General features: G+C 48.1%; 1 protein-coding gene across 1 annotated transcript in view; it reads right to left on the reverse strand.

Annotated features, from left to right (window-relative positions):
* HGSNAT (heparan-alpha-glucosaminide N-acetyltransferase) overlaps window positions 1-10,962 on the reverse strand; it is a 32,708-nt gene extending 21,746 nt beyond the window's left edge. Inside the window, exons 1-4 of the mRNA XM_025208728.1 lie at window positions 10,925-10,962; window positions 4,235-4,350; window positions 3,171-3,304; window positions 1,691-1,812 (exon numbers count right to left, since the gene is read on the reverse strand). Of these exons, the coding sequence (XP_025064513.1) occupies window positions 1,691-1,812; window positions 3,171-3,304; window positions 4,235-4,327 (349 nt within the window). The 5' untranslated portion in view covers window positions 4,328-4,350; window positions 10,925-10,962. The remainder of the gene's footprint in view (window positions 1-1,690; window positions 1,813-3,170; window positions 3,305-4,234; window positions 4,351-10,924) is intronic.
* Window positions 10,963-10,968: the final 6 nt, after the last annotated feature.

The raw sequence follows: 10,968 nt of genomic DNA on the forward strand, positions 1-10,968 counted from the left end.
CCCTACAAATACATTGTAATGGCCTTATAAGGGGTGGGAGACTGTGCCATCCCAGGTTTTGCATCGAGTCCTCTCTATGGGACAGGTCACAGTCACAGAGCAAAAGGAAGCCATCCCAGAGGGAATTCTAGTGGAAGAGCATTGCCAGCTCTGCTTTTCAGGGTTGTGGCAGTAAAGCTTCCAGGGGAATGTGGAAGTACATACATCCTCTTTTCCCCATTTGAGAAGAAAAATGCCTCCACATCTCCCAGTGTTGGAAGTGGTTTTGAGAAACACAACTGGGAAGACATGATACAGATTAAAAATATCACCCTGTGGACAAGTGATTATGCATTTTAAATATGAGCAAGGTTTTTGATCTGGTGTGACCTGCCCAGGGGAGAAGTCAAACATCAAGTCAAGAAACATAAGGAGAGAGGAAAAGGAAAATGCTGTTCCCAGGTCAAGAAAATGGTGGAGTATCTGTTGAGGTATCAGCCAAGGAGTTCTGTGGTGGCCTTCATGAAAACACACTGTTGAAAGGAGGTGGCAAAGGCCAGTCTGAACAGGGTCAATGAGAGACTTCGCAACAAGGAAAGTAGAGATGTGTGCAAGAATGGAATCCTAAGGAGCTAGATGGGGAGAAGCTGGAGAGGGCAAAGGAGGGTTTCATCTTAAGATGGGGAGATGGAGACATATTTGAAGATCAAGAAGTGTGATGAGCAACAGAAGTTAAAAATGAAAAGGATAGGGGAAAGGAAGTTGTTAGAGAGCAGAAGATGTGATAGCGTCAGCGGTGGTAGGAAGTGGGTAGCAGATAAAACTTAGGGCATATCTACATGTTCATTAACGTGCTTTAGGTAATATGCATTAAATCTAGTACCTCCATTGTGAGGTACTAGAAAAATGGGGAAACGGAGAAGCAAACCCTAGAGATCTTCAAAAGAAGACTGGATGCACACCCTGCTGGGGTTATTTGACTCCAGCAGTCTTTCCTTCCCAGAGCAGGGGGGGGCTGGGCCCAATTATCTCACAAGGTCCCTTCCAGCCCTAAACTTCTGTGAATCTGTGAGCATTAGCCTACTTTGATGTGCATTAGCTAAAGGGCATGGCTTTGTAGTGATGCTTTAATGCTCATTAAAATAGGCTAATGTGCATTAAAGTGCATGTGGAGACGCGCACTTAATGTCTAAGAAAGAGGGGAGCTGAATTTGAGAGAACTGGAGGGCATCCAAAGAAGAAGGGGATTATTGTCAAAAATCATATGACAATATCTGAAGAAAATTGAAGAGTCTTGGGTCAAAAGGAAGGCAAGGGAAGAAGGAAGGAGGATCTGAAGAGAGAGCTGAAGCCAGAGGGGGAGCAATGAAGGATGGAAGGAAAGTGGCCCAACAGGGCAGAGAAAGAAAACTATTCATCAAGGAAAAGGGCAGAAATCAAAGAAGAAAGAACATAGCTATCATGAAGGAAATTATTGTGGCCACTAGATTTACTCCAGATATGAGTTATGTCAGTAATAGATGCTGTATGGCAAGAGCACAGGAGCAAAGAGGGTGGATGCTGAGGTTGGGTAGAGGTTAGAGTGAACAGAAAATATTTAACTCAGGGATTCACTTAAAAAAAAGGCTAAAAAGACTTTTAAAAAGGATCTTATCTAAAAGGAGAACACTTGCACTATACAAGTTAAAAAGGAAAATAAAGTGCCACATACGGAGGTTACTGTTGACAGGACTGGCATTGATGCCTATGGTGCAGGAGACGTTTGTGGTGCTTCTGTAGGGCCTTTTTACCATGAGGGAATAGTTTCCAAACTCTCCAAAATGATAGTGGATCCTGAAAAAAAAAAAAGTCAAGGGAAAACAGAAGAGAACTGGAGCTACAGCATGCTGTGTAGTTAGAAGGCCATGCAGCAAGCACTGCTAGACTGCAGGCCAGACAAAAAGTAATGTGAGCTGGCCGTGGAAATAGTGCCCTGGGAAGACAGAGAGGAATATTCCAGGAAGTCCACAGCCCATAACATCCTCCCTGAGTGGAGGAGAGGTGACCTTCTCCCCCACTCTAGCAAAACAGAAAGTGCTTTGAAGTCTGCTCAGAGCCTATCATGCCCGCTCCAAGATTTCTCTATTTCCTTTTCAATATGCTTTCCTATCACCTTCCACACTCATTTCCATGTCAATGAGCTCTCCAGTATAGAAACTGCTACCCTCGTTTTTATCTCAAACCCTGGATCAATGACTGTATCCACAAAAATGGTTGTTCACTCAACCTAGTATTTCCAGAGCACAATGATCTCTCTGCTCTACATATCCCCCTCTCCAGCCCCCACATCCGTAATTCCGACTTAGTGCTCTCCCCATCCACTTCCAACCCTCAGCATTTCCTGGGATTCCAGTCCACTTAAGACCTTAACTACTCTACCTTTCTCAGTCCCCTCTTCACTGCTCTCTTCCTCCTCTCTACTGACTCAATTATATGACTCCTCTCCACTTCTTCCTCCCACCACTAACACCATCCCTTCTTGGGCCTAAAATGACACACCCCAAATCTGTCTCTGGCCCTCTGAGCTCTGGAAAAGCCCTGCAGTCACAGAGACTCCTATTGTATGCTGATTCTCTCTTCAACTCTACAACATTCCTTGCAATATTTTTCTTATTTCACTGATACCTGCACAATCCACTCTCAGAGCTTATTTGGTACTTTGGTTCCCTCCTAAAACCTTCCCCTTCCCTGAATAAGATCCCACTGACTTATTTAAAGCCAGAATTGACAAGACCTCCTTCCTTGAACTATTCCACTCTTCATACACCACCTGACTTTTTAATCTGCAGGCTCAGAGCCAGGGACTCTAAATTCATGTGTCTTTTGTATAGCACATAGCAAAATGTGGTTTGATTTGGATAGGGATGATCGTGACTCAGGTAGGAGATTGGACTAGATGACCCCCAGAGGTCTCTTCCAGTCCTATTTCTCTATGATTTCTATTAAATGGACCCCACTTATGACTGAATCCTTTTGGTACCTCTATAAAGTAAATAATATTTTGCAGTGATGCCACAAACATTAAGCTGTAAATCCAAACACCCAGTACTAACTGTGATGGGAAAGCCACAGACATTAGGGACATGGCTGGTAAGAGATTAACATTCAAGCACTAGAGGTTTCAACAGGTCATCTTCAGACTGGCTACAAACTTGCAAAGCTCTTTGCCATCTGACGTGCCATTGAGCTGGAGGGTGACAGAATGCTGGGCATCCACTGCGACTTCCACTCGAGGCTTTCCTGAGGTATTGTTCATGGGCACCAACCCCAAGTACTGATACAAGCACTAGGAAACAACAAGCCAGAGCAAGATTAAAAGAGGAAAGACAACCTGATGATGATAAACAAAGCAAAGTGATTTCCATTGAAATAAAAACATTTAGAAACAGGAGTACAATGAAAGTCTGGTTTTACAAACAGCAAACACTTAACTTCTCTTGTGAGCTGTGGCTGAAAGAAATACTATAGGCTAAAATTAAAAAACAGAGCCTAAATTAAAGTATCTATGATGGGATTTTCAAAAATGCTCTTTCACTAGAATTAATACCCAGCAAAACAGATATAATGAATTTAATCATTAAAAAAAGGCACTACCACAAGAATATTGGCTTTCCGGACCAGGTTAGAGTAAGACTCCATCTAGCCCAATAGCTTGTCTCTAGCAGAGGTCAGTACTAACTGCTTCAGAGGAAGCTGCAAGAATTCTTGAAGAGAGCAGTTACAGAATAACTTGTCCATAGTAAGAACTGTCATCATAACTTTATTTTAGCACCTTTCTTTCTTTATTTAGCACCTTACCAAGCCTTAGCTTGTGCTCTGAAGCACAAGGGCTTAAATATCTTTTAATCTTATGAACAAGCCTTAATGTCTTGTAAGAATCAGTCTCATGCATGTCTGTGGTTCCCAGTCTGAGTGTCCATAATTGGGCTTTCAGCAGTGGAAGTCTGAGGGGGTAGGGAGGGCCAGGGTTCAAAAGGGAAAAGGGAATTGAGGGAGGAACTACTGGAGGCTATGAGGAACATGAAAGGCATCTGCCTTCCCCAATCTGGCACTGATCTTTTTGGCTCATCTGAGAAACAGCTGAAAAACCATGATTTTCAAAGTATTTCCATAATTCCTTAGGTGAGTGAGTGCTAGTCCAGCATCGTATCCCCTGCAGCATCCTGCCGTCTTGAGAATAAAACCTTTTCTTACATGCAGGGTGAGCTTTCTTTACCTGGTAACAATAATCAGAAAGCCAGGAGACTGTCAAATCTTCGTTGTGCAATTCATTGTGGATTAACAGCAAGGCCTGATCAATTTTCAGCATTAATGGTCTCTTTCCAGCTACATCTGTTGAGAAGCAGAAACAGAGAGAAAGCCAAATGTTAATATTTTGATAAGCATGATGCACTTGTGGCAACAAGGCAGTGAGAATCTTAACCTTTTTAGACCCAAGGGCACACCTTCTTACACTCAAGGCATCCCTTGGAAAATGCCAGCTCTGATTTTACTTATTTTTTTGACCACTGAAAAAAACAGTAGAGCAATTCTTCTGTTGCAAAGAGCTCAGAAAGACCACAACAAGGCAGAACGTTTTTTATGTTCTGGATTCCTTTTTGAAACCTCTGGGTTTATCTTGCGACTCACATGTAGGTGTCTGCATGCCTACCAGTGCTAATATTGCATGGCACCCTTAAAAAGATCGAGAGAGTCCAAAGGAGGGCCGCACACATGATTAGAGGCCTAGAGAGCTAGTCATACAAAGAAAGGCTGAAAGACTTGGGACTGTTCAGCATGGAGAACAGAAGACTCAGAGGGGACTTAGTGGCTGCCTATAAGTATTTAGGGGTGTACATCAGGGCCTGGGGGAGCATCTGTTCACCAAGGCCCCCCAGGGGAGGAAAAGAAACAATGGGCACAAACTCATTAAAGATTGCTTCAGACTGGACATAAAGAAAAAGTTCTTTATAGATTCATATATGTTAGGGTCGGAAAGGACTTCAATAGATCATTGAGTCTGACACCCTGCGCAGGCAAGAAAGTGTGCTGGGTTCAGATGACCCCAGCCAGATGCCTATCTAACCTCCTCTTGAAGACCACCAGGGTAGGGGAGAGCACCACCTCCCTTGGGAGCCCATTCCAGATTTTGGCTACTCTAACTGTGAAGAAGTTCTTCCTAATGTCCAGTCTAAATCTGCTCTCTGCTAGCTTATGGCCATTATTTCTTGTAACTCCCAGGGGCGCCTTGGTGAGTAGAACCTCACCAATTCCCTTCTGCGCCCCCATGATGAATGTACAGGCAGCCACAAGGTCACCTCTCAACCTTCTCTTGTGGAGGCTGAAGAGGTTCAGGTACCCTAGTCTTTCTTCGTAGGGCTTGGCCTGCAAGCCCTTAACCATATGAGTGGCCCTTCTCTGGGCCCTCTCCAGGTTATCCACATCCCTCTTGAAGTGTGGCGCCCAAAACTGGATGCAGTACTCCAACTGCGGTCTGACCAGTGCCCGATAGAGGGGAAGTATCAACTCCTTGGTTCTGTTTGTCATGCACCTGCTGATGCACGAAAAAGTGCAGTTCTAGCTTAGCTGATGACTTCATCACACTGACGACTCGTGTTCATCTTGGAGTCCACTAGGACTCTGAGATCCCTTTCCGTTTCTGCACTGCCGAGCAGGTCATTTCCTAGGCAGTAGGTGTGCTGGACATTTTTCCTCCCTAGGTGCAGCACTTTGCATTTCTCCTTGTTAAATTGCATTCAATTGTTTTCTGCCCATCTGTCCAAACTGTCCAGGTCTGCCTGTAGTTGTTCCCTGCCCTCCGGTGTGTCCACTTCTCCCCACAGTTTTGTATCATCCACAAACTTGGACAGAGTTCACTTCACTCCCTCGTCCAAGTCACTGATGAAGACATTGAAGAGTATCGGTCCAAGGACCGAGCCCTGCAGGACCCCACTGCCCACGTCCTTCCAGGTCGATAGAGACCCGTCCACCACCACTCTCTGGGTCCGAGCCTCTAGCCAATTTGTCACCCACCAGACTGCGCAATCATCCAAGTCACAGCCTCTTAATTTGTTCACCAATATGGGGTGGGATACCGTATGGAAGGCCTTCCTGAAGTCTGAGTAAATGATATCTACCCCTACTCCTGCATCCAGGTGTTTTGTAACCTGGTCATAAAAAGAGACTAGATTAGTCAGGCATGATCTACCTACTACGAACCTGTGCTGGTTTCCCCTCAGCATAATTTTTCCTGCTGGGCTCTCACATATATGAGCCTTAATAATCTTTTCAAAGACTTTGCCAAGGATGGAGGTAAGACTGACTGGCCTGTAGTTGCTTGGATCCTCCTTCCTCCCCTTCTTGAAAATAGGGACCACATTGGCCCTTTTCCAGTCCTCTGGGACCTGGCCCGTGCACCACAAGTGCTTATATATTCTTGCCAGGGGCTGTGCAATGACGTCAGCCAGTGCGTTCAGTACCCTCGGATGGAGCTCATCCGGGCCTGCCGACTTAAATGCATCCGGTCCCTCCAAGTGACTCTGCACCATCTCAGGGTCAACGCTTGGTAGTCCGGCACCCTGCTGTCGTCTCTCTACGATCCCATTCTGAGACTTGTCTTGCCCCTCATTTAGGAACACTGAGGCAACTCATGGAGGAGTTCAGCCTTGTCTCCCCCTGTCTGTCACCAACTGCTTTTGCCCATTCAGTAGTGGTTCGCCCTGGGCCTTCCTTTTACTTCCTATATATCTGAAAAACAATTTTTTTGTTATCCTTGACTTGGGATACCATCCTCAGCTCCATGGTAGCTTTGGCCTTTCTACCTGACTCCCTACAACTGCGAGCTAAGGAGGCATACTCCTCTTTACTAATTTCTCCCTGTTTCCACTGCTTATATGCCCCCCTTTTTACCCTTAGGCTGCTCTGGATTTCTCTGGTTAGCCAAGGAAGCCTCTTGGCCCCTTTCCCCCGCATCGGGATCGTCTCCCTCTGTGCCCGAAGGATCACTTCCTTATGGCACAGCCACCCTTCCTGGGCTCCCATCTCGCCAAATATCTTACCTTGCAGTACGTCATTTACAAGTTGAGTGCTGAGGGTTTGGAACAGGCTCCCCCCAGAGGTAGTAGTCACCCACCCTGGCGATCTTCAAAAAGTGTCTTGATGACCACCTTGCTGGGATCATTCCTGCCCAAGTGCAGGGGGGTGCTGGACCTGATGATCTGTTAGGTCCCTTCTAGCCCCTAACATCTATGAAAGCAATTACTCATGACACTCTGGTTGAGAATCAGTGCTATAAGGTGACTGATTTAATTAACAGGAACGGATATTGCTCAGGAAACCCTGATGTTCAACCTTGTCCATGTACATATCCATGTCCTTGTACATGTCAGAGCGGCGCATACAGAACTGAAGAGTGGTATGAAGGAGACATGAAGGTTGCATTTCTGTCGATTGAGTCTCACTTCCAAGCGTCCAAGAAGAGCTGTCATTTCACAGGGGAATCAGCACCTGCTACTATTCTCCCACACCAAGCAGCCACTGGGCCCGTCTCTTTTCAGACAGCGGAGTTCCTACGCATTACTCCACAAGGGTAGGCAAACCTTATTCTTTCAAGGAGCCCCAGCAAGCCTCCACATGGAGCCAGAGGCTCTCCCAGATGGAACAAGGCTGAATACCTAGAAACGGATGGTCTGCAAAGAGCTGGCCCCAAAATCAGGTGGGTGCCAGTAGTTTCGGCCTTTTGGCTGAAATCAAGCATGAATGGGGGGCATCCAAACTCCCAGGCCTCTGGACCCAGGACTTGAATACAGGATGCCCACCTGGATATGGAAGTATCTGTACTTCTAGGCTTAGAGATCTGGGAGACAAGTTAACAGCTGGGTTAAAATTATATGGTCCAAGGATATTTATAGAGACTGTATTTTGATGTAAACAGTGGAATATATATATATAATTAGGTATATAGATAGATAGATTTATAATTCCCTATCTTGGGCACAGGTTAATATTAGGGCTGCAAGTGATTAATCTCACAATTAATTGCAATTTAAAAAAATTGTTGCAACTAATCACAATTTTGATCGCAGTTAAACAATAGTCAGCACCCACCCAACAACCTAGAACCCATGTGCCCTGAGGCTCCTCCCCCGCCATCATCAACAACGCATAGCCCCAGCCTCAACCCCAGCCTGCCCTGTGCCTGCTTCAGACTCGCAGCAGCCGGGGCAAACCAGAACCCATGCAAACAGCCCTGACCCCAGCCCACCTTGCACATGCTCCAGATTCACCTGCTGAGCAGCAGCGGCGGCAACTGGACAGGAACTGCTGCTCAGAGCAGGGGGGAAAAGCAGCCCCTCCCCCTCGCCACTGCCAGGCCCTTTTTGCTGCAGTCGCCCAGAGCCCACGCCTAGGCTGCCCTGTGGCTCTTCTGCCACCACTGCCCCACTGGGCGGCCCAAAGGTGGCAGTGACGGCAGCAGAGAGGAAGTGCAGAGCAACCTGGGCATGGGCTCTGGGCACTTGCAACAAGGACATGGCAGTGGCCAGGGGGAGAGGCTGTTTTAATCCCATGGCAAGCAGCAGCTTCTGCCCGGCTGCCGCCACTGCTCAGCATGTGTGGGCGGTCCGGGGCAGGCGCGGGGTGGACCAGGGCTGTGCGCGCAGGTTCTAGCAGGTTCAGAGCTGATCCACTATGATCCATTCCACTGGGCTGAGTTCAGAGGGCATGGGACAGGCCATATTTTGCCCACCCCTGGTCAAAGCAGATGTGTACAATTAGTGCTCATTGCAAAAGTGAATGCAGTAATGTGTTTTGCATTAATCACATGCATTAACTGCAATTAACTGACTGCCCTAGTTAATATATTGATTTCAGTATCCACATCAAATCACCATGTCTATAAATATCCCTGGGCCATATAAGTTAAATGCCTGAAGGTTCGATTGCTTGCAGGCTGCATTGGACACACAGATACACACACAGGTGTGTGCCCGTGTGTGCATATGTCTGTGCATGTATGTATATAAGTATGTATATATATATATACATATACAGAAAAAGCTCTATTATCTGGCACCTTACAAGCCGTCATGTTCTATTAACCAGCATGCCAGTTTGTAAGGTAAAGTGACACCGGAAGTGCCCACCATGGCACTTCTAGTTTCTCCAAGCCCCCACAGCCTGGGGGAAAGCAGCCTGCGCTGCTGAGACCGCACAGCATAGCAGGCTGCGCGCAGCCCACCTCCCTGTCCAGCAGGGCCCGCAGAGCCCACGGGAGGGGCGGCGATACCGCAGGAAGGGCAGCAACGCCTCAGACACAGCAGGAGAAGCGGTGGCCTGAACAGGCAAGGACACCTGTTCGGGCTGCTCAATTAACCAGCGTATTTTGTTATCCGGCATCCCCCACTCCTGGGGGATGCCGGATAACAGAGCTTTTACTATATATACATGTGTATGTATATCTACATACGTGTCTATGTGTATATATACACTAGGGGTGCACTGATAGAGAATTTTGGGGCTGATACCAATAGCTGATATTTAAGGAGGCATATTGGCCGATACCAATCTGATTTCCGATAGAGCTGTCTCCAGGTGGTAAGTCTGTTGTGATGGAAGGGGTGGGGGTGGGGCAGATTAATGCCCCCCGTGGTGAAGGAGGGAGCAGGGGCAGTTGCTGCCCGGGGTCAGCAAGAGTGCAGAACAGAGGCATGGCTTGTGGGGGGGAGGTGCCCCCTGGATCTGTGCAAGTTAGGCTGGAGTTGGTGCTACGCAGCTCTTCTCAGCAGGGCTGGGCTCAGAGCAGGCACTGGGGTGCTAGGAGGGGGCTGCAGTCACCCCAAATTTCGCTGCAGCTCTGCTCCCAGAGCTGCCGCTGCCACCAGCTGCCCAGCGCAGCCTCGGCTCTTCCCAGAGCATGGGTGGAGGCAGGATATGAAGCCAGGCTACGCCTCACGGCATGAGGCTGGAAGCAGCGCTGCGGCGAAAATTGGGGTGGCTGCAGTCCCTCCCAGCATCGCCAGCACCTGCTCCAAGCCCACCCCCACCAAGAAGAGCCATGCAGCTCTGACTCCAGCCTGCCCTGGGCAGATCTGGGAGGCACACCCCCCGCCCTCCCAGGGTGCAAGGAGCAGTGGGAACCAGCCCCCACCACGAGCTGCACCCATCCCGCCCCCCCCCCCCACCTGGGCAGCGCCGCCTGCCCCTGGCCCCTCTCTCCCCGTGGGGACATTGATCTGCCCCCTGATGCCCCTTCCCTCCCCCTCTGCTTCTGATTTATCAGTTGGAAGTAGCTCTTCAGGCTCTGCTGTGCTGCACTGCGGCTGCACGCAGCATGGGCATTTATTAGCCAAATTATCAGCCCCATAGGGCTGATATCCAATACAGCAACTTTTCTTCGTATTGGTGCCGATTCGGTATCAGACCAATGTATCAGTGCACCTCTAATATACACATACATAAGTACATACACATATACATATACACAGGTGTGTGTACATACATGTGTGTGTAATTTGGGGCACAAGGATTTATATATGTTAATTCCAAAGTTCAAATCAAATCACGTCTAGAAATACCTCTGGTATATATAACTTTAATGCTTGGAGATTGCATTGCGCTGCTTGCAGGTGGTACTGGATATACACATATCTGGGGCACAAGCTTATATATACGCATATGCATCCATGTATGTGCATAGATACATCTGCGTCTAGATACGCATGTGTATGTACACACACAGAAATGTACACACATATTCCAGTGTCCAAATCGCAGCTTGGCGTGCGCACACTCTGATATCCAAACAATTCCGGTGCCCAAATCACATCACGGCTGCTCCATGGCCCCACAGAGGCCGCCCCGCTCCCGCCCGCGGGGGTGAGGGGGGGATGGGGTAGAGGCAGGAGCTGCGCGCCCCCCCGGCCCTTACCGTGCGGCTGCGAGAGCCCGGGCGCCAGCAGCACGGCGCTGAGC

Source organism: Alligator sinensis, unplaced genomic scaffold (genome assembly GCF_000455745.1).
Source record: "Alligator sinensis unplaced genomic scaffold, ASM45574v1 scaffold320_1, whole genome shotgun sequence".
Classification (NCBI taxonomy): Eukaryota; Metazoa; Chordata; order Crocodylia; family Alligatoridae; genus Alligator; species Alligator sinensis.